Here is a 24719-nt window from a genome sequence, read left to right as displayed (position 1 = left end):
ACAATTTCACAATTATTAGCGTTATTATATAGAGACACGCACATATTGTTTCATGATGCTATAAGTTGCTTTGAAAACATAACTTGACTGCTTCATTTTGTTTCAATTCAACGTAGATCTAATATTGCGATATTATTAGTTTTCTTTTTTAAAATAAAAACTGATGGAGAAATAAAAGTACATTTCGCATATTTACGTCCCTTTCCATTCTCTATAGCAGCGTTCACTCAGACGCTCTTTAACATTCGCGCTAAAAAAAACGCTTATAATAGTAAACTCCGCCTTACTCCAGGAAAGGGATGTCCTATAGCCTCCACCAAAAAAAATAGACAAAAAATTGTAATTTTGTTTTTGTATTTTCATATTTATTGCGGAATTTCTACCCTAGCACAGGACGACAAAATGCCAGAGGAGTCGACAAACAAACGTGTTAAAGCAGAGGATAAGGCTGTCACAAATTTTCGAGAGTATTTGAGGATAAAAACTGTTCACCCAGAACCTGATTATGGTAATGAGGTTTGAAACAACTAAATCATAGCATGTTTTTATTTATTACAATTGATCTCCAAAATTTGATATGCACCTGGTATGCTTAAGAGGAGCCTGCTGATGCTGAGTAATTCCCTGGCTGCTATGTGACATAGATCTGTTGAAGTGAATTAGGCAAGAGAGCTGTAACTTTTCATTATTCATTGAATTCTTTAGTTAAAGCTGCTAAATTTCTGTAGTTTTACTAGTTAACTATGTTTAGCAAGTAATCTAGCAATAACTTGTTTTAAATTTAGATGTCTCAATTCTGATCTTCCTTTAGAGAAAGGTCGGTCTTGAAAGAATAAATTATGGTGGCTGACTTGGTACACTCTGTGCGTATATTGTTGTTGATAGCAACAACACAACCTATATTGTTATCAATTTTTCGTCTTGTTGCTAGCAAAATGCCCTGTTGTCGTGGGGTACAATGTCGACTGGTCGCTGGGCCCTGTTGCCAATCCTTTGATTTGAGTCAGGGACAATGTGACATCGTGACAACAAGACGCACAACAACGGGCCGTTTGGTGGGCATCGATAGTGACAGGACAACAAGACGATTTGGCGCTTAGTCGTGCTTTTGCTAGCGACAATACGACACACAAAGTGTTCCAAATCAGCCACCATAGAAATTAGAACCTGCTCACTTTGTAACCAGCAAGAAATAGGCGATGAATTTTACTATTTTTTTTAATGTAGTTATTTTGCTCATGTATCACACAAGTACCAGTAATGAATTTTCAAGGTTTCCTTTTATTTTTTAATTTTCAGGCTTAAATGTGTAGTGATAACAGAAATACTTCATTTAATATAGCAATGTTTGTTAAAGTTATAATGCTTACATCTTCCTAATTTACTTCTATGCAATGACTGTATTATTATTTGTTGTATTGTTTGTTTGTTCACTCTAATGCCCTTAAGGGCCATGAGTTTTTGTTTATAAATATAAAAAAATGAATAAGTAAACCTAATGTTGAATTGAGCCTTGAAATTCAATTTTTAACAACATTCTTGCTTTTTTATTTTAGATGGAGCTATAGCTTTCTTACAAAGGCAAGCTGATGAAATTGGTTTATCATTCAGTACTGTTGAGGTAACCCTTACTTTTACACTTAAGATTATTTTGCATATTGGTTTTGAAAATTAATAATTTTTTTTATTAAATATTTATTAACAATTATTTTGAAATAAAAGAAGTTTCTAATAGTGCTTCTTATGTTCATTTACTGAACAAGCCTAAATTAGAAGAAACATGTGTTAAAATATATTTTGGTTATTCTCTCTATACAAGTCAGATCTACATGTATGTGATATTAGAAATATTTCATGTGTTATAGGTGCACCCTGGGAAAAAGGTGGTGATTATAACATGGGAAGGGGAAGATCCTACATTACCCACAATCCTCCTGAACTCTCACACAGACGTTGTACCAGTATATCCTGTATGTAACTCTATATACAATATTGTGTTCTATTATTCAAAATTATACTCTGAACTTAATCATAACATTATGATACAAATAGATACAATGTATATACACATGGGTGAAAGTTTTCAGGATTATTTCTTAAGTTCAGGATTCTCAGTCTTCTGAAAGCCTTCTATTTCCTATGAAAAACTATAGAATAACTGCTTAATTCAGGATTTTCAGGATTTTTAAAATTTCCAACTTTCACCCATGTATACATGTATTTTAGGTTGTAATTGCATTATTAACCAAATACTTCATATAGACCCTAAGACCTCATGTTGACCTTAAGGTTGCATGTAACCTACGCTAAAAAGCCTTTGACTCTATCTCAATCCAATGAGAAGTTGCAGCACTTCGAAATCAGTTTTGATGGAAAATCAATGCAAAATAGTGATTTTTCGGCAATTTTGAGATGTCCCCCTGTTGGTCATGTATTGGGTTAATATTGGAAAAATAGAACAAAAATTCTTTACAAAAATGTACTTGAGTATTGTTTTGATATGTATATAAATAATGATTACAGGAAGAGTGGAAAGTAGACCCATTTAGTGCTGATAAGATGGAAAATGGTGACATTTATGCCAGAGGCACACAGGTATATGTTTACTTGTTTACATTGTATTTTTGATGATGTTTTTTAGGGGAAACAGATAGATACATTTTGTATTTCTGTCTTTTTAAGATGCAATTATCAAATGCTGTTTGTGTTACATTAATGGATATAATGTACTGTATGTTATGTTTGAGGTTTATGTACATAGTAATCATAATATCAGTTGGAGACGTTTAGTACAAAATAAATAAATTACACACTTACATTATTATTACCTTACCAATTTGGCAAAGGGATTTAGTTTTCTAATTGTCCACCAGATCTATCAAGTTTTTCCAAAGCTGTTACCCTTGAAGTAATTTGAAATGCAAACAAGTGTCTATCCATAAGTACAACTAGAAAATGGTTTAGAATTTAATTTTTAAGAGAATTAAAATATTTCTTGCATGTTTAACAGGAATAATTATATGTAGATTGTGTTATTATTATTATTTTCAAATCTTTGTAGTCTGTCAGGAGTTATTGCCCATGAACAGATAGTAAAACTATGTGCTAGAGAATATTAACTTCTGAATTATTAAATTTTCTTGTGTTGATTTAAACACTTAATTTTAATAATTCTGGAACTGTCTTCAGTGATGGACAATACTGTGTAACTGTGTAAGCACAGTACTTATAGTCATGTTATGATTTCATTTCTTTCAGGACATGAAAAGTGTTGGAATACAGTAAGTAAATGACCCTTAAACTTCCAATACATGTAGTACTAAACAGTTCAACATTGATTGTGGTACTTAAGAAAGGGATTTTTTTATTAAGTTTACAGAACAATTTAGAAGATTATTACATGCATAATGTCACTTACAAATTTGTAATTATATAACCATTGATTAGATTTTTTTGCAACTTATTCAGTAAAGACATTCCCATACTAGCATGCAATTAATAATTTAAACTTAACAGTCAGTGTTACATGTTAAAGGCACACTATGCCTCAAAAATGAATGACTCTTTACTTCTTCAGAATGGGCAAACACAAATTAAATAACGTTTAGATAATTGTTTTAGAGCAAGTTAGATGCTTGTAACCTAAAGAAAGTTCATGTGAAATAATTTGTCATAATTATAGCAAAAGTAGCATTTTGACTTCCTTACAAAATACCAAATCACTACAACTGTACTATTTGCCTTAAGACAACAGATGAAAAAGATAGTAAAGGCAATTTGCCTATGACTTACTTTTTGGAAACTATAAAAGTACACGAAAAATAAAAGCTTTTGAAAAATATAAATAAAAGCATTAATGAGGCTTAATGGGCCTTTAAGTAAAGTTGTTATTGTTTCAGGTATTTAGAAGCAGTCAGAAAGTTGAAGAAAGCAGGACAAAAATTTAGACGAACAATTCATCTGACATTTGTGCCAGGTATAACCTATAACTTGTCTAGGTTTCATTTTACTAATTAGGTAAAGTTAACTGTATCTTCTCAATAAACAAAATGACTTATTCTGGTTCGCTCTGTTCACTATCCAGTTAGAACATATTATAAAATTTTCTCGTAAAATGATGCATGGTTTTATCTAGATTGTAGGATCAACCAGTCAATTTATGAAATATATAATGAGATTAGTGCTGAGGCAGGACATGTACATGTCTTGGAGAATGTTCACCGAAATCTTTATACAGTAACTTTTATAATATGACCAAAATAAAAATTCTTCATTCGGTGAATCTCAGTTGTCTAATTTTCTTTCTTTCTTTCAAATGAACAAGCCAGAAAGTGCAGAATTTTTAGCATTCATATTTCTTTCAAAAGCTTGTAAATGTTCACAAAAATGCAAAGCAAAAAGCCCTATTATTTTAACAGAAAAAACACTGTCTGAACCTTAGGGTTATGTTTATTCTATGTAACATTCATTATTGGGCAGCCAGTACCCTACATCTCATAAAGTCATTTGTTGGTTGGTTCCTGATAATTGACGGATAACTAAAGGGCCAGGTTTCATGATGTTTTTTGTTTATATCAGTATCACCTTAAGTCACTGTCTATAGACTGGGTATCTCAACACAGGGAAATTGTTAGTCCCATGATTATATTGTATAAATAAGCCGCATCATGACAAAACCAACATAATGAGTTTGCGACCAGCATGGATCCACACCAGCCTGCGATTCCACGCAGTCTGATCAGGATCCATGCTGTTTGCTTACCAACCCTATTACAAGTAGAGAAACTGATAGCGAACAGCATGGATCCTGATCAGACTGTGCGGATGCGCAGGCTGGTCTGTATCTATGCTGGTCGCAAACCCATTATGTTGGTTTTGTCAGGACGCAGCTCAAATGATATTTTATTTATTACAGATGAAGAGACCGGTGGAATTTTGGGTATGAAATTATTTTTAAAGCGTGAGGAGTTCAAGAAGATGAATATTGGTTTTGCGTTAGATGAAGGTAAGTCTGCAGTATTCCGAATTTATTACTTCAAACTTTTTATATAATGATACTTACAACATGGGTAATCTCCTTTTTGATTTAAATAATGTTTATACTGACTTGAGTGATCTCCCTTCTTTCACAACCTGAAAAATAAGCAGTCTTTACAGCCTTTAAAAGTTGTTGTTTTTGCATCAAATCAATCAAAGCATTCACTAAAGTAAGATAAAAAAAAAAGAAATAAAAAAGAAATAAACAATTTTATGTTTAAAGCTGCGTGCCATGCCACCAGATGAGCCAAAATATTTCAAGAAAATCAAACTTCAAAATAGTGGAAATTTTTTAATAATTTATGATCCAGTGACCAACTTTTGCACAGTAGAAATTATGACCATGTGAAGCAGTTTTTCTCAGGTGAGCAATATAGGGCAATTATTGTCCTTTGATTTAACTAGCCTAAGTTTATATTCATAAATTGAGGCGAATTTCCTTCCATTTTTTAAGGAGAATATGATATTTAATCAAAAATTAAAGATTCTAATTATCATATGAATCATTGATATTTATTTCAGGGCTAGCTAATCCTAAAGATGCTTTCACAGTTTTCTATGGCGAACGAAATCCCTGGTGTAAGTTGGTAAATTTTTATAAAATAACGAATTTTATCATTTAACAGAATAAGGGTTGTGCTAATTTTAAAGTAAATTTTAATTGACAAAAATTTCTTTTCAAATATAAGACAAAATTTACTCATTTTGTTTCTTAAACATCAAAACAAAGATATTCTAAAGTTCAGAGTGTTGTTGTTTTTTGTTGAATTTGAATAGCGGCCAAAATTTGAATAAATTAATATTTTTATAATACAGGGGTTCTTGTTAAATGCCATGGTAACCCAGGTCATGGGTCAAGATTTATAGAGAATACAGCAGCAGAAAAACTGGTATGTATAATGTTTATATTATAACAATTATTATGTTGATAATCACACAAACATTTTTATTTATATCTTAAGTGGGGCAATGGATACTGCCCGAGTTTTTAAATAATACCTTCCTTGACAAAAGTAGCAGGCATTTTAGGGGTGATTATTAGCTTGTCTGTTTCGAAGAAAAAATTCAGGTATTATGATCGCTATGTCATCATTGGTTTTGTTTTTGTCTTGCAAAAGCTTTAATGTAGCCTATTATTCAAACATTTCAAAGAGTATCAGCACTTTCTGATCATGACAAGGTGCTGTTGTTAGACTAGGGGCATGATTTTGAAAGCAATGATTATGGAGTAATGCCCCATATGCATATAATAGGCAAAATACGTAAATAAGCAAAGGATCAGTTTATTCCGTCGAATTGTCAAATTCTTTTTCATTATCAAATTACGTTAGAATATTACTAAAGTACCAATATCTAAAATGTTTTTATGATTGTTACATAAAGATGATAAAATTGTATGAGATTTTTTATGTCTTAAGCATATAATGTTTTGAAAATTACCTTCAAATGGTGACGTGATGAAGTATTATGCATCAGTTGTGAAAAGGATCTATTCCATTGCACAAAGTCATCAGCATACAGGTTAAAGCTATAACTTCAAGTTTTCCACTTGAATATTTCAATATTGTACTGTTCTTTTCACCTTTTGAAGACATTGCCAATAGCATAATAAGAAACATAAAGCAACAGTTATGATTGAGCCGTGCCATGACAAAACCAACGTAATGGGTTTGCGACCAGCAAGGATCCAGACCAGCCTGCGCATCCGCACAGTCTGATCAGAATCCATGCTGTTCGCTTACAAACCCTATAACAAGTAGAGAAACTGATAGCGAACAGGATGGATCCTGATCAGACTGCGCGGATGCGCAGGCTGGTCTAGATCCATGCTGGTCACAACTATCAGTTTCTCCTGATCAAACTTCAATGACACATGCAAAAAAATCAGATCTGGAGTGTAACAATTCAATGGTAGAACAAAAGTCATGTTCAAGCATTGTCCAGTGGTAATTCACAAACAAAACTACATAACTGATCAATATTTGATGGTCATAGTTAGGAAAATGCACAGGTAGCACACCCATTATGTTGGTTTTGTCATGGCATGGCTCAATTATAGTATTATATATTTGTTCATTTCAGAGAAGAGTGATCAATAAATTCCTGGATTTTCGAGGCATGGAAGAAAAAAAGTAAGAACATTTGCATTGATTTCCTTGTTTTTAATAAGGGTTAAGATTTCAAGTTTTACCCTACAGTGTGGAAATTTATTTTCTGAAGAACTTCATTCCATAGAATAAAGGTTTAAAGGCACATTATGCCTAAGAAACGTGTATTATTGTCTTTCTTAAGAAAGGGAACATACAAGTTTTACAATGTTTAAATAATGGTTAAAGAGCACCTTTAATGCTTGTTTCCAGAAGATAATAGCATGAATGTAAAAACAAGTTGTCATAAAAGTAGCAAAATATGAACAAGGTTGTATTTTGACTACCATACAAAATACTAAATCACTATATCTGTACTAACTGCCAGAATGCAACAGAAGCAAGAAATTGCCCAGATAAATGGCTAATCAGTTGTTTTTTTTAAACTTACAGGACACCAAAAAAATAAAAAGCATTTGAGATATGAAAAAAAAAATTTGTGATGTAATAGGCTTTTATTGTATAGCATATTTCAAAATATTTTCTACTAATTATAATCTTAACAGGAGCTGTATTTTAGTTGATTTATTTGAACATGATTTTCTTTTGAAGGTTAAAAAGTTCCGGCTGTCTCACATTAGGGGAAGTAACTACTATCAATTTAACCATGCTAGAGGTAAAATTTGTTTTGCTCTTAACTTCCTTTATGTTTGAATATGTAGTTTCTGGTTTCTTCTTTTATATAAAAAATAAATACCCAACTACTACTCTGATCAAGACCATGTTCCTTCATATGTCACCAGTACTGGTTCGCTCCCGGAAGCGGACTCAAAAGTGATTAAAATAAGTTGCAAGAACTTGTTTCGCAATTGAGCTTAGATAAATATGTTCAAACTAACCAGATACCCAACTTTTGTTACCTCAAAATATTTCAGTCATCATATTCTAACAACATGTTAAGTTAAAGAAAGTCGATTAAACAGTTGTTTTGTTTGTTCGTTTCATTTTACGCCTTTTCCCAACAGTATTTCAGTCATATAGGCGGGTAGTTTCCTAACCATCGTTCCTGGAGAGTTACACCAGTACTAGACTACCTTCCTTCGTGCTAAACTACCAAAGCATCTCCGGGGATCGAACCCACGCCAGAGAGGTAACTGGATTAGAAGTCATTAAACAGTTGAAATTCTGCCTATATATGAAAACTCCCAAAAACTTCCTTTATGTATCATCATTGTATATGTTTACATTACAGGGAGGTGTACAGTTTAATGTAGTACCAAATGAAATGAAAGTAGGTAAGTATGTTACCAAAGAAAAACAATTATTATTCTTATACTTTATACACTATTGTTTTACACTATTTATTATTTAGACACATTAGGAAAGTTTTGTTCCTGCTTTGTATAAGATTAGAGTGTTCAATATAGATAATCTAATGCAAATTTTTACTATTTACATGATACAGAATAATAATAGAAAAGCTTTATAATGTGTATATCATATTCACATGGGTGCAAGTTTTCAGGCTCAGGTTTTTTTGTGACAAATTTCATCATGTTTTACTATTAGATTATTTAGGAAAATGATTTTAAATTACAGTTTTCAGGTTTTTCCAAATTTTCAACTTGCAATGTTTTAGAATCTCCTTGCTTGCATCACAATCATGCTAAAATAATTTTGTTTCCTCTTAATTTTCCTCTGCTTGGCTAACTATTAAAGGTTTTTATTCTGACTATTGTTAGTATTAAGGTGTTTATCTATTTCTGACTATTGTAAGTATTTATATGTATGTCTATTTCTGGTTATTTAAGGGTTTGATATTCGCATTGCTCCTACAGTAGATCTTGTAGAATTTGAGGAGAAAATAAAAACTTGGTGTGAGGAGGCTGGGGAAGATGTCACTTACAGTTTCATTCAGGTAATGTATTGATTTGTGACATACAGTGTGGTACATTTTGCCATTTTTTAGCCCAACTTAGACAAAGTTTTTATATTTTGTTATCACTTAATATCCATTATCTATCATTAATTTAATGTTATTTGCAACTTTTTTTAAATACGAAAACAACATTTCATGTGAAATGGTGTGTAAGATTTTGAAAAATCTATACAGATATGATCCTGATGTGGCTTTCTATGAAAGTTATATAAAAGTACAGTTACGATTCTAGTCTGATGTGCAAGCAGGTCACTTGAGTTAAATATGATTTTTTTCATGTGAGGAATCTATCCAGCTAGCTTGCCAATGGTCGACAATTCTACTCAGGTGCACCCATGTGTCTGAAATATTGCATATATGTAGCACAGGGGGTTCACCAAGTTTCAAGTTTATTGTAATGTAATTCTAGGCCATCAGCCCAAATACACAATATAATATCAACAAGATGTACACCGGATTGTGTCACAAGTTATAAAGTACAAAACATTAGCACATAACCTCCACTTGTTAACCTGAAAAGTAGCTAAGTGTGGGTTTGACTTAAAATCTTACTTGAAAATATTACAAAGTTTACAGAAGTAAGTAATTTACCTATTACTGTATATAGAAATGTGATGATCAAACATTGACTAGTACAGACAAGTCAGATCCTTGGTGGAACGCCTTTTCTACTGCATGTGAATCTCTGTAAGTATTTTAACAACTTGTATACTCCTTGTTCTTCAAAACAGTTAGCAGGACTTACTTCCCTTGTACCATATCCAGGTCAAAAATGTATTTACCACTTAACATTTACCCTGTATTATAAAATGTGGAAAAAAAAAACTGATAACATTATTTTGTAATTTTATGTTACCAAATAAGTGTTTTTTTAGCTCACCTGTCACAAAGTGACAGGGTGAGCTTTTGTGATCGCTTTTCGTCCGGCGTCCGTCCGTCCGTAAACTTTTGCTTTAAATGACATCTCCTCATAAACCACTGAGCCAATTTCATCCAAACTTCACAGGAATGTTCCTTTGGTGGTCTCCTTTAAAAATTGTTCAAAGAATTTAATTCCATGCAGAACTCTGGTTGCCATGGCAACAGAAAGAAAAATCTTTAAATATATTCTTTTAAACAACCCTAAGAGCTAGAGCTTAGATATTTGGCATGAAACATCTTCTAGTGAGTGTCTACCAAGTTTGTTCAAATAAAAGCCCTGGGGTCAAAATTGGCCCCGCCCCAGGGGGTCATTGATTTTCCCTATATGCATATAGTAAAAACTTAAAAAATCTTCTTTTAAAGAACCCAAAGAGCTAGAGCTAAGATATTTGGCATGAATCATCTTCTAGTGAGTGTCTACCAAGTTTGTTCAAATAAAAGCCCTGGGGTCAAAATTGGCCCCGCCCCTGGGGTCATTGATTTTCCCTATATGCATATAGTAAAAACTTAAAAAATCTTCTTTTAAAGAAACGTAAGAGCTAGAGCTTAGATATTTGGCATGAAACATCTTCTAGTGAATGTTTACCAAGTTCGTTCAAATAAAAGCCCTGGGGTCAAAATTGGCCCCGCCCCGGGGGTCATTGATTTTCCCTATATGCATATAGTAAAAACTTAAAAAATCTTCTTTTAAAGAACCATAACAGCTAGAGCTTAGATATTTGGCATGAAACGTCTTCTAGTGAATGTCTACCAAGTTTGTTCAAATAAAAGCCCTGGGGTCAAAATTGACCTTGCCCCAGGGGGTCATAGATTTTCTCTATATGCATATAGTAAAAACTTAAAAAATCTTCTTTTAAAGAACCCAAAGAGCTAGAGCTAAGATATTTAGCATGAAACATCTTCTAATGAGTGTCTACCAAGTTTGTTCAAATAAAAGCCCTGGGGTCAAAATTGGCCCCGCCCCAAAAACTTAAAAAATCTTCTTTTAAAGAACTCAAAGAGCTAGAGCTAAGATATTTAGCATGAAACATGTTCTAATGGGTGTCTACCAAGTATGTTCAAATAAAAGCCCTGGGGTCAAAACTGGCCCCGCCCGGGGGGTCATTGATTTTCCTTATATGTGTATAGCAAAAACTTAAAAATCTTCTTTGAAAAAACCCAAATAGCTAGAGTTTAGATATTAAGCATGAAACATCTTTAAGTAAATATCTACAAAGTTTGTTCAAATAAAAGCCCGGGGGTCAAAACTGGCCCTGCCCCAGGGGTGTCATTGTTTTTAACTATATGTGTATAGTAAAAACTTTAAAAATCTTCTTTTAAAAAACCCAATGAGCTAGAACTTAGATGTTTAGCATGAAACATCTTCTTATGGGTGTCTACCAAGTCTGTTCAAATAAACAAATAAAAGCCCTTGGGTAAAAATTGGCCTGGGGGTGGGGGGGCCTATATACAGGTGAGCGACCTCAGGGCCATCATGGCCCTCTTGTTTTTTTTTGCAGGCTCCAAATTTCGTTAGTCGTTATTACTTTAAACGAATGTAGGACACATACATGTATCATAACAGGTTAAACACCAAAACATGAAGAAATATTCTGGGGTTTTTATTTCTGCAATGCTAAAACTGACTGCAGAATACACAGAAATAAAGTCATGGGAGAAAAAAAACATATAAATTGGAATAGCACTGTAATGGTTTTTTTTAATATTAATTATATACAAAATTAGTTGTCATATCTTTATTTATCTTGACAAAATACATTATTAATGAGGACATTGATTGTATTGTTCTGAAATAATGCTTAGATGGGCATCTGAGATCTTTCTCGGTAAAGCTGGAATGTCACAATGTCACCATATACAGTGGTAGTGTCAGTTAAACCTCGCCCAACAAATCATTTAACAGTTCATAGTTGGTCTGTCCAACCAGGAGTCCAACCTCTAAATGTGGCCTGTGCCTGATATTTCTTGAAATTGTGCCCTTAAACTGAAATTGTGCCCCTAAACTTCAACTTAGAAAAAAAAATACAGGTTTAATATATGTTATCAATAATTATCCCCTAAATCATTTAAGTTATTCATTTTACTTAACACATGTGTTCATTTCTAAAGGATTATACTTGAGTTCAGGGATGAATTTTGATAAAAAAAAAATGACAAAGCACATTCTTTGACTAGCAGCATTATATACCATGTTTTATTTTATGCTTTTCAATGGATTACTGATTTATCCGTGAAAATTATATTTGGTATTTTCACAGTGAAAATTATCAAAATATAATTTCACTCTTTTCAATGACGAAACTACTTTTTTAAGATTTTCCCCATGTGGTACCTCAATTTTATTTTTGCTGACAATTCTGACAATGTCAGGCTGTTTAAAGAAAAAGCAAAACTGAAATTGATAAATAACTTAAATGTCAAAAGTAATAAAAAGAAGAAAACTTACTTCTATTCATTCAAATTCATGAAATTCCAATCACCAAATTTCGTTTTTTTGTTTCATTTTGACAGTCTCAAAAATGCATTCCTTCCCCATGCAAAACTGCTCTTTGGGCATGTTAAAGTATCCTACGAGCAATAACTGCCGTATGCTTTATGAAAAATTGAAAGCATTGACAGCCATAACTCGAAGAATAAGTTAAATCAACCCAGCGTTCTTGAGCAGGTTTCCAAGTTTTCCATTTTCCTAGCTCCTTTTCTGAATGTTTTCACATCTGTCAACACTTATTTTTTGTCTGTTACAATCCTCAAATAAGTTTTCTTTCTTTTAAAAATGTGTATGACCAACAAATCCAAATTATATCCCTCTGAATCTTACACAATTATTTTCCTCCCATGAAATACACAACTTAAAAAAATGGCTGCCGCTTACAATTTACAAAGCCAGGTCTAATATAAATTCGCACTAAGTAACAGAAATATGGATGGATGGTTGGACTTTTTCTCCTACAAGAATTGTTTGTTTTTATTATCAAAACAAGCGATCATTCATATTTTTTTAATAAAATTAATAAATATCACCGTCATTTAATGTTGATTGGCGGACTTATTTTTCAGCTCAAGACTTCTTTTTTTTAATGAGAAATTCCGAATAAATGGGGCTATCAATGGGGGAAACAGTTTTAATATTAACGTTAAAATAATGGAAATTTCGTTTTAACTTGTTTTTAAGCATAAAATAAAAAGTAAATTTGTCTGTTTGTTGTGTAAGATGTAATTTTATTTCATCTCGTGAACTTTAAAAACAGTATTCTCACTCGTGGCTTCGCCACTTGTGAGAATACTGTTTTTAAAGCCCACTCGATGAAATAAAATTTCATCTTACACACAAACAAACAAATATCCTCTATATATTTGTATATTCATACTTTATTTCTTCACTACAGGGGTATGGTACTCGAGAAGGAGATTTTCCCTGCTGGTACAGATAGTAGGTTTCTAAGGGAGGTAAGTTAGATTTTACTTAGGTTTCAGGTTGGTAATGATTATAATCATTATATATTTATAGTTATATAGGGATTAATGTTGCCGTTAGGTTATGGTTGTATTTAAACCACTTGCCTCTCACAACTGTGGGGTCAAATATTGTTTTATGGGATGGAAGCTATCCAGCTTGCTTACAGAATTGCAGTGGTTCTACTCAAGTGCCTGTTACACTTTTACCTGTATTTTCTAATTCACATATTTTACCTGTATTTTCTAATTCACATATTTTACCTGTATTTTCTAATTCACATATTTTACCTGTATTTTCTAATTAATATATTTTACCTGTATTTTCTTATTAACATATTTTACCTGTATTTTCTTATTAACATTTTTTACCTGTATTTTCTTATTAACATATTTTACCTGTATTTTCTAATTAATATATTTTACCTGTATTTTCTTATTAACATATTTTACCTGTATTTTCTAATTAATATATTTTACCTGTATTTTCTTATTAACATATTTTGCCTGTATTTTCTAATTTTAACATATTTTACGTGTATGTTTATATTTCAGGCTGGTTATCCCGCTTTAGGATTTTCTCCGATGAACAACACACCGATATTGTTACACGATCATAACGAGTTCCTTAATGAAGATGTTTTCCTGAAGGGGATAGATATATACTGTCAGATTATCCCAGCACTGGCTAATGTTAAATAAACTATCAAGTGTCATATACAAACATATATACAGCGCCATCTTTAATTACCTTTATATCTCTTAATATATAGATTTTACTTGATGTGCAAAATATTCATCCATTTAAAACAATATCTATAAATGAGTATAATAAGATCAAAATATAAGAAATTTATAAAGTCATTATGTGGTGTGTCTGGAATGATCATTTTATTCATTAGACTTTATCGTTCAACAAGAACATTCAATATACCATACACTTGCAACCTGGAAAGTCTTGAAACAAAACCACAATGATATTTGCAATAATTTTAATATTTACAATGTCAAAGGCTTATTTTTACCAAAGAGAAAGGAACCAGTTATTCATCAGAAGTTACATAAGCTATGGAGAATTTAATTGTATAATTTTTTACTATGAATAGATTGATATTATTTCTTTGATTTTCTGATAATTTCTTGACTTATTTATGTTGCAGTCAGTTATAGTACACTAATGCAATAAATATGTTAAAAAATAAATAAATAGATAAAATATATGTGTATGAAGGTCCCCCTCATACAGTATATCATTGTGATAACGACTTGATCAACAGATATATATTATGGTATATGAACCACAAAGCAAGTTTCCAGTTGGTGTAAAGGTATTATTAGATGGCTCTGTATGTTCAACAAACTTTTAACCAGAAATTGTTACGTTTGGGGTCTTGAAATCCATTGTTTAATTGAGATCTTATTGTTAAAATGCTTAGCATGCTTGCATGGAGTTAAACTAAATCATTCAAAAGAGTTTCATGTACAGTGTTGATAAATTTCTCCAAAGGAGTTCCATGTACATCATAGATAAATCACTCCCAGGGTCTTTTATGTTCATAGTAGATAAATTTCTCCAAGGGAGTTTCATGTACATTGTAGAGAAATCATTAACAGGGAGTTTCATGTACAGTTTAGATAAATTTCTCCAAGGGAGTTCCATGTACAATGTAGAGAAATCATTAACAGGGAGTTTCATGTACAGTTTAGATAAATTTCTCCAAAGGAGTTTCATGTACATTGTAGAGAAATCATTAACAGGGAGTTTCATGTACAGTTTAGATAAATTTCTCCAAGGGAGTTTCATGTACATTGTAGAGAAATCATTAACAGGGAGTTTCATGTACAGTTAAGATAAATTTCTCCATGGGAGTTTCATGTACATTGTAGAGAAATCATTAGGAGAGAGTTTCATGTACAGTTAAGATAAATTTCTCCAAGGGAGATTCATGTACATTGTAGACAAATTACTAACAGAGAGTTTCATGTACATGTCAAGTGTAGATACATAACTCCCTGGGAGTTTCATGTACATTGTATATCATATCATTGATATAACATGTTTGTCTCAGATCCAAGTCATTGAGAAGACTGGAGATAATAGATAACTACTTTAGTTCTGTTTTAGTGCTGCAATTTTTTCATATAAATATAATCCAACAGAAAAGTGCCTTACAACATTGTTTTGAATGTTGAAGTATAAATATGTTCAACTTTATTAAGATGCCAAAATAAATGCTAGTCTATAATACGAATATATCTATGCAGAATCTGTCATGTTTATATTTGTGTAGGATTGTTTTTGCTCCATGTTTTAGTGGAGTTTATAGCTTTTATTATGGCTTTTGGTCTGTTATATACACTTAGGTGTTGATATTTCACAAGTAAGTCTTCATTTATTGCCCAGATATCATAATGAACGCTTTTATGAAATAATTTTGGGTGGGGTTGCATGGGTCAAATTTAAGGTCACTGTGGCTAAAAATAGAATTTTCTATTTCTTCTTGGGAGACTACTTTTTTACCTTTGTTTAAGTTACATACATGTTGGGGAGCATCTACTGGAGCCACTCACTCTTGTTAGATAGACCATGTACATTAACAAATATTTTCTAGCTGCACTTTCTTTTTTTTATGAAAACTTGATTAAGATAATTAATTATCTATTCAGAGATACTGTTATGTTATTCTAGTCCAATTATTTTAACATAAACAGAAGTGTGATACAGAAATAAGCAATTAAATGTTGTTGTTGTTGCTGGAACAATGTATTTTAAGAGGTAAATGAAAAAAAAATAGTTTTAAAATATATTTATTTGTAAATGATTGTTTATAGCTATACTTTTTCTTCTTATATCTGTGTAAGATTGTATAATTTGAAAAAGAATATATCTGGATAATGAAGAATATGATAGTAAATAAAAATTTCTTAAAGATGTTGTACAACAAGTGATAAATTTGCTAGAATTGTTTACAGTATCTCGTGTTTTTAACCTTTACAAGTTACAATGCTGTACATATTAGTGCTTTTTTATATTTTTTTCAAATTCTTATATAAAATGTAGAAGATTAACTTCTATGTAGAAGACGTATATACCATATAGACTTACCAGTTATATACCATGTAGAAAATTAACTTGATAGTTATATACCACTTTATAATTCTGCACATTTGTCACTTTTCATTGGATAATCGTGACATTTATATAGTTTTATATACATAACTGCTGTCAATTTTCTTAGAAATCTCGCTTTTTGTCTAGAAAAAGGAAGTTGCTGTATTATAAATTTGTTATAACATTCCTGACAGGTTATATGAACTGGTTGTTTGCAATATAACCATCGCCTGGAGGCTCAGATAATATTTCCTAACAGCCATTTATTTAGGGCCATATAACCTGTCAAAAATTCTTATAATTAATATAGTAAATAAATCCACCAGTTATATACCATGAAGAAGATAAGGTCACTAGTTATATACCATGTAGGAGATTAACTCACCAATTATATACCACATAGTAAGTAAATCCACCAATTATATGCCATGTAGATTAAGTCTCCAGTTATATACCACTTATGTAAAATAATCCACCAGTTATATACCAATAACATGTAGATAAGCAATTATATATCATGGAAAAGATTATCACCAGTTATATACCATGCAGAAGATTGTCACCAGTTATATACCATGTAGGTGATTAAATAAGCAATTATATACCATGTAGAAGATTAAATAACCAGTTATATACCATGTAGAAGATAAGGTCACCAGTTATATACCATGAAGGAGATTAACTCACCAATTATATACCACATAGTAAGTAAATCCACCAATTATATGCCATGTAGATTAAGTCTCCAGTTATATACCACTTATGTAAAATAATCCACCAGTTATATACCAATAACATGTAGATAAGCAATAATATATCATGCAGAAGATTGTCACCAGTTATATACCATGTAGAAGATTAAATAAGCAATTATATACCATGTAGAAGATTAAGTCACCAGTTATATACCATGTAGAAGATTAAATAAGCAATTATATACCATGTAGAAGATTAAGTCACCAGTTATATACATTTGTACCATATAGAAGATTAAATAACCAGTTATATACCATGTAGAAGATCAAATAACCAGTTATATACCATGTAGAAGATCAAATAACCAGTTATATACCATGTAGAAGATTAAATAAGCAATTATTTTCCAAATAGAAGATTAAATAAGCAAATATATACCAAGTAGAAGATTAAGTCAATAGTTATATACCATGTAGAAAATTAATCCACCAGTTTTATTGTAATATTAAGAGAAATAGCCATATAATTTTAGATATTTGTTTTTGAAGTATAGAATTAGTTATAATTGTGATCTCAGTGGGTTTTTTTTACTTTTGTTAATTGATAATACGGTGATTGGCTTTGTTATCAATTTTGTGATTTTATCTTGATTGTTGAAGGGATGTTTTTAATGAAAATAGAAAAATACATGATTTTGAAATTAAATGTTGTTAGTTCTTTTTTTATCTATTTAGAGACATTTTTGTCAAATATTGTTTAATACTTAACTTGTTTAAGCTTATTTATATGGCAGGTTCAATACATTCTTTTATGACTTATCTTTGTGAATTTTTGTCCAAGAATTATTCGAATATGATTTATCCTGTTAATGAGACAAACAAGATCTTATAAGGTTTTTAACATCTATTTTATCATAAAATAATTGTTGGATTTTCACTAAACTTAATCTTTAACATCATTGATTAAAACTTATATATTATTGTTCAAGATGGAACAATAAATCAAGTCAATCTTGTTCCAGTTTAAAAGGGACTAAACCTTAAAGGTTCTTTATGCTCCCAAAATATTTTTCTCAAAAGCTTTGTATTTTGGATGTATTTATGGTTTCCTTAAAGTTACTCATTGGCCAATTATACCTCAATCCTCCTCATCTTCTGTTGCTTTATGGTAATTAGTACAGTTATAATGATTTAGAATTTTGTATGAAAGTCAAAATACTACGTTGTTTACATTTTGCTACTTTTATGACAAATTATTTCACAGTCAGCACTACTTTATTCAGGTAGCATGCAATTTACATGCTCTAAAACCCTTATTTTAACGTTATAAAATTCATGTTGGCCTTTCTAGGGAAGTAAGAATTTTTTGGGGGGATTCTTTCATGTCAGCTAGCTTACAGAATGTCTGTGGTTCTACTCAAGTTAAGTTTGTGCCTGAAATATTGCACGGAGGGGGACAGGTCTTTCACCACCTGTAAAACTGGAAAGTCACCATATGACATTTACTGTGTTGGTGCGACGTAAAACCCAATCAAAAAGAAATAAATCGCAGAATATAAAGACAAATAAATTAATACCTTCTCAGCGGTATTCACTATTCACCCCCGCCCCCTCCCTTTGCGGCGAGTGCTAAGTAACTTAACAAACTCAGTGAATGCCAAATAACCACACTACCCCGGTGAAGGCCAAGTAACAATAATACCCCGGTGAAGGCCAAGTAACAACACGACCCCGGTAAGGGCCTAGTAACCACACAGTCCCAGTGAGGGCCCAGTAACAGCACGACCCAGTAAAGGCCTATTAACCACACAACCCCAGTGAGGGCCCAGTAACAACACGACCCCAGTCAGGGCCCATAAACAACAGACCCCAGTCAGGGCCCAGAAACAACACGACCCTAGTGAGGGCCTAGTAACCACAAGGCCTGATTGGGTGCCGAGTTACCACACCGCCATTGTGAGGAGGCAATTGGCCACACCCAAATGAAGAAAAGTAACTACACGATCACGGAGAGACCAGGTAGCCACACGAACATGGCGAGTTACAAGAAACCACGATGAGAGCCAAGACACAACACGACCCCAACAAGGGCCAAAACACAATTCTACTGGAAGGGCCAAGTACTCGGTGTGGGCCAAGTAACAACATGACCACGGTGAGGACCAAGTAAGCACACGACCACGAATTATAAAGGATAAGGTAGTAAAGTATGGTTTTAGCGAATTTATACCAACTTTATTAATGCCAACCTTCTAAATCTAAATAAGGTATGTGACTGAAGTTTTAAGACTGAACCTATATAACTACGTATAGTAACACCTGTATTCACCTTCATCCACACTTATATGTACGGTTTAAACCTAGGTGAACATTGATCGACGGAGTGTTTTAAGTTTGTTTTAATCATCATTTCACTTGTACTTATGCAAACTACTTTCTGATTTAATGCAGTAATTTTGTTTGGGGAAACGTAATTATTTTGCACATAAATCTGTCATGTATCTTGCAATGCCTTGTTCCGTTCATAGTGTCTATCAACAAGCTGAAAACTAATCTCAAATCATTTTAGATAACATTATATGCCGTGGACATAAAAATTCCTTTAACAAGCACTTACTCCGGATAAAAGTTCATCAATAAGTTACATCGATGAATATTTCAATACTTGAGATATACCGATATATACAGTGTTTTATATGTATATATAGGAATTACTGTCCGTCAGTCCGTACTAACGTATAGAGGTAAGTGATTTTACTTTTTATTTCAAATGATCGTATTAAATTCGTGTATGAAAGAACGTACATGTGCTGCAAAAAAAATACAATAGTAAAACTTTTGTTTTTTCATTTACAATGCTTTTAAAACTCAGTTTTATACACATGAGAATTAACAATTAATATACCATAGTTTACAGCAACATCTAAGCACGTGCTTTAAGCACGAGTAGCGACACCACTTTTTCTGGACTCGTGCAAATCGGACAGTTACATTAATTTCTCATTAATTTACGTTAAAAATGATAAGTAAACTTAATTAGGAATGAGAATCAATTTAGTCAGGTAGAAAAAAATAGATTAACAAAAAGTAAAACTGGATACAACATTTTTAAGAATTGCGCTTGTGTGAATTGGAAAGTTGAAGAAAAAAAATATAAAGAAATTAAAACTTAAGAGATTTTAAAGTTTTAATTATATCGCGTTATCTCGTGGTAAATATTCTTTCATCTACGATTATTTGTATATACATCTTGCAATCTCAATCAGATTTAACGTGAAGTAACAGAAAGAATGCACTTCTAAATGCATAATTACATTTTGATCATTGCTGACTAGGTTTTCTGGCTTAGGGTCAACGCTTTCAAGTGATCTCACGTTACGAGCTTTTTATGATCATTTACCATTGAGCCTGCTGCACGTGAAAATTCCGAAATTTAATCGAAGTTTTATCATGTTTTGAGTGGGTTGTCTGTAAATGTGTTAAATCCAGCATCTGAGCTGTGTTACTTTATGATGAAAGTTTTTTTTAAACTTATTCCCATTTCCTGAGTATTTAATGAAAATATCCTCCCGTCCCCAAACCCGAACAAACACACACATTTTTCACCCTTGCTTTTCTTTATTACCAACAACATTATAATTTTTAGTTTTTATTTTAGAAAAAAACAACAACAAAAAAACAACAAAACAAACACAATCTCAAATTAAACATACATCAAGATATCATATAATTAAGCGATCACAAGTAATTACTACAGCATGTATATATATAGCAAGGACAACAGGTTGAGCTTTACCAAGTGAAAAAAGTAAATAAATATCTATACACGTAAATCATCGTTGGTTCAAGCCCAAAGAACCTTCGTCGTCAGAAAAAAGGCGTTCGAAATGTCAATTTAAAAAAAAACCATCTCATGTTCGCCTTTACCTGTTTCAGTGGAGAATACCGAATGTTGAATTTATTTTTATTAACAAAACCAACGTTTGGTTAATTATCTGCCATCAAGTTGTGAGATTTATAAATGTTTATAAAAAAACGAATACTAGTAGTAAAACATTTTTGTGTTTATTTTAAAACACACAATGGAGGAAGAGAGCATTTTTGCATAAATTGTTGCAGTAAGTAATGTCGTGAAAGATGTACAATTTGTACCAGTCTGGTTTTTTGTTCCTCGAAAGTTTTGTGTCAGTTTAAATTGTGATAATTTCAGATTATATAAGAAAATAGTTCACACATTAACTCTACATTGTTCATCATTACGTTGATCAAAATTTAAGTATGCCATTCCCTTAGTACTTTAAAATTATTGTTTCATGTTCAAGTCGCTATGCTATTTCACGTACAAATCCCCATGCTATTTAATCTACTAGTCGTCATACGCTGTTCATGTATACAAATCACCATGCTGTTTCATGTACAAGTCGTGGCTATGGTATTTCATGTACAAATCACCATGCTATTTGATCTACAAATCACCATGCTGTTTCATGTACAAGTCGTGGCTATGGTATTTCATGTACAAATCACCATGCTATTTGATCTACAAATAGCCATGCTGTTTCATGTACGAGTCGCTATGCTTTTTTATGTACAAAACGCCATGCTATTTAATCTACAAATCGCAATACTGTTACATGTACGAGTCGCTATTCTATTTCATGTACAAATCGTCATGCTGTTTCATGTACGAGTCGCTATGCTATTTCATGTACAAATCACCATGCTATTTGATCTACAAATCGCCATACTGTTACATGTACGAGTCGCTATTCTATTTCATGTACAAATAGCCATGCTGTTTCATGTACGAGTCGCTATGCTATTTCATGTACAAATCACCATGCTATTTGATCTACAAATCACCATGCTGTTTCATGTACAAGTCGTGGCTATGGTATTTCATGTACAAATCACCATGCTATTTGATCTACAAATCACCATGCTGTTTCATGTACAAGTCGTGGCATGGTATTTCATGTACAAATCACCATGCTATTTGATCTACAAATCGCCATGCTGTTTCATGTACGAGTCGCTATGCTTTTTTATGTACAAAACGCCATGCTATTTTATCTACAAATCGCCATACTGTTACATGTACGAGTCGCTATTCTATTTCATGTACAAATCGCCATGCTGTTTCATGTACGAGTCGCTATGCTATTTCATGTACAAATCACCATGCTATTTGATCTACAAATCGCCATGCTGTTTCATGTACGAGTCGCTATACTATTTTATGTACAAATCGCCATGCTATTTGATCTACAAATCGCCATGATGTTTCATGTACGAATCGCTATGCTATTTCATGTACAAATCGCCATGATATTAAATCTATAAGTCGCCATACTGTTTCATGTACAAATCGTCATGCTGTTTCATGTACGAGTCGTCGCTATGGTATTTCATGTACAAATCGGCATGCTGTTTCATGTACTAGTCGCTATGGTATTTCATGTACAAATCGCCACATTAAATATATAGGTTGTTATTCTTTGTCATGAACGAGTTTTTATGCTATTTCATGTACAAGTAAGATGATCTGAATTAAGTTAGTATAATATGACAGAATTTGATGCATGGCTTGGTACAGCCAGGTGCCATGCTAGTATATGTCCATGTTTTTCTACAAAATCCATGAACAACGATATGTAATGAACTTTTAGATATTCTATGAGTCATGATGCAATCATGCATTCTCTTGAATTATTTAGAACTGATACAATCTTTTAAATACATTGATGAAAAACAGATCATGCCCTCTGGCGGTCATCGATAACTTGAACCTTTGGATAGTCCTCCTTCATCAGAACAGTTACACGAGTGTTAGTATAATGGCATTTTCTGTGGTAGCCTCTTTGTTTAGCAATCTGAGACAAGTTCCATCTCGTATAAAGTTCTGTATCAGTCGCTCTTATCAGCTTTTCCAGCAATTTTGAGCTTTTTGTTTTTCATTAGATAACGTATGCTCGGACAATTTATTGTCATATTCATGTAGGTATTCAATGAGAACTATTTTTCTTCTAGTGTTAATTAAAAGTACAATGTACCATAATTGAGATGTAAATGCGTGTATACTTTAAAGGGTATGATGAACTCTCACAAGTTATTCATTGCACGACTATCTTCATAGTTATTCCGTGCAATTTGCTGCAATTCGAATATTATTGCACTGTTAATTTAACAAAGTGGTATATGCTACTGGAACCTGGCACTAAATATTGCGCCATCATCAGACACGATAATTTCGTCTAATGAAATAATTTAATGTTTTCATGCGTCAGAATAATGGTGTACTATAGCTTTAACACTTGAACGCTTATAAGTTAAAGACATTAACATCGTCTTTTAATTACGATATTAGCTCCTGTTCACAACTGGGCAGAAAACTAGACAATGTCCAGTAATACAAAAACAACATAATACGACAACTGGATACTTTCCCATTAATCATACAACTAAATAATTGTAATCATTTCTATAACTGAATAATTTCCATCAATTAGGCAACTGAAAAATTTCATTATTTAGACATTTTCCATTTATCAAACAGTTGGAAAATTTTCATCTATTAGATAATTTAATAATTTCCATTAATCAGACAACTGGATAGTTTACAGTAATTAGACAACTGGGTAATTTCCTTTAATCAAACAACTGGATAGTTTTCATAAATCAGACAACTAGATAATTTACATTTATCAGACAACTGGATAGTTTCCATCAATCAGACAACTGGATAGTTTACAGTAATTAGACAACTGGGTAATTTCCTTTAATCAAACAACTGGATAGTTTTCATAAATCAGACAACTAGATAATTTACATTTATCAGACAACTGGATAGTTTTCATTAATCAGACAACTGGATAGTTTCCATTAATCAGACAACTGGATAGTTTCCATTAATCAGACAACTGGATAGTTTCCATCAATCAGACAACTGGATAGTTTCCATTAATCAGACAACTGGATAGTTTCCATTAATCAGACAACTGGATAATTTACATTAATCAGACAACTGGATAGTTTCCATTAATCAGACAACTGGATTATTTCCATTAATCAGACAACTGGATAGTTTCCATTAATCAGACAACTGGATTATTTCCATTAATCAGACAACTGGATAGTTTCCATCAATCAGACAACTGGATAGTTTCCATTAATCAGACAACTTGATAGTTTCCATTAATCAGACAACTATATAGTTTCCATAAATCAGACAACTGGATAATTTCCATTAATTAGTTTCCATTAGTCTGACAACTTAATCTAAGACAATTTAACATTAGCATGACATAAATAAAACTTAGCAGCTCTTTGATGTAGTATCTGGATATTCTATTTTTCTTGACCGATAAGGAAATGTCTGTCATTCAAGTAACTAGACTATATACATTATGTACTTTATAATGTAATTATTATTGCATCCTAGCCAAACACCTTTCAAACAAATAACCAGAAACCTG

The 24719-nt window shown here is 32.1% G+C and overlaps 1 protein-coding gene across 3 annotated transcripts; it reads left to right on the top strand.

The window, feature by feature from the left end:
- The first annotated feature begins 300 nt into the window (after positions 1 to 300).
- On the top strand, positions 301 to 17950 carry LOC132715745 (aminoacylase-1-like). Of its 3 annotated transcripts, none has more exons than XR_009623727.1 (17): positions 308 to 508; positions 1557 to 1621; positions 1866 to 1970; positions 2524 to 2595; positions 3259 to 3281; positions 3900 to 3976; positions 4916 to 5005; positions 5560 to 5616; positions 5854 to 5927; positions 7120 to 7169; positions 7737 to 7800; positions 8377 to 8419; positions 8936 to 9042; positions 9671 to 9750; positions 13371 to 13431; positions 13993 to 17130; positions 17466 to 17950. XR_009623727.1 is itself a non-coding variant. In XM_060698809.1 (16 exons), the coding sequence occupies exons 1-16, from the start codon at positions 403 to 405 to the stop codon at positions 14137 to 14139; spliced, it is 1221 nt and encodes a 406-aa protein (XP_060554792.1). In that variant the 5' UTR covers positions 301 to 402; the 3' UTR covers positions 14140 to 17950. The 3 variants fall into 3 exon arrangements, 1 of the variants encoding a protein (XP_060554792.1); XR_009623726.1 differs by having other exon boundaries at positions 17162 to 17950; XM_060698809.1 differs by having other exon boundaries at positions 301 to 508; positions 13993 to 17950.
- The last annotated feature ends 6769 nt before the right edge of the window (positions 17951 to 24719 follow it).

Source organism: Ruditapes philippinarum, unplaced genomic scaffold (genome assembly GCF_026571515.1).
Source record: "Ruditapes philippinarum isolate M1 unplaced genomic scaffold, ASM2657151v2 ctg1998_1_1_1_1, whole genome shotgun sequence".
Taxonomy (NCBI): Eukaryota; Metazoa; Mollusca; class Bivalvia; order Venerida; family Veneridae; genus Ruditapes; species Ruditapes philippinarum.
The sequence above is the reverse complement of the archived record's forward strand: the minus strand, read 5'-3'. Positions and strand labels throughout refer to the sequence as shown.

What these genes read in the sequence shown, in the direction of transcription:
- LOC132715745 (XM_060698809.1), top strand. Translation starts at nt 403, where the DNA reads ATGCCAGAGGAGTCGACAAACAAACGTGTTAAAGCAGAGGATAAGGCT. An exon ending in TATCATTCAGTACTGTTGAG is followed by an intron (nt 1,622 to 1,865) that starts GTAACCCTTACT and finishes CATGTGTTATAG; the next exon opens with GTGCACCCTGGGAAAAAGGT. An exon ending in TCACTTACAGTTTCATTCAG is followed by an intron (nt 9,043 to 9,670) that starts GTAATGTATTGA and finishes TACTGTATATAG; the next exon opens with AAATGTGATGATCAAACATT.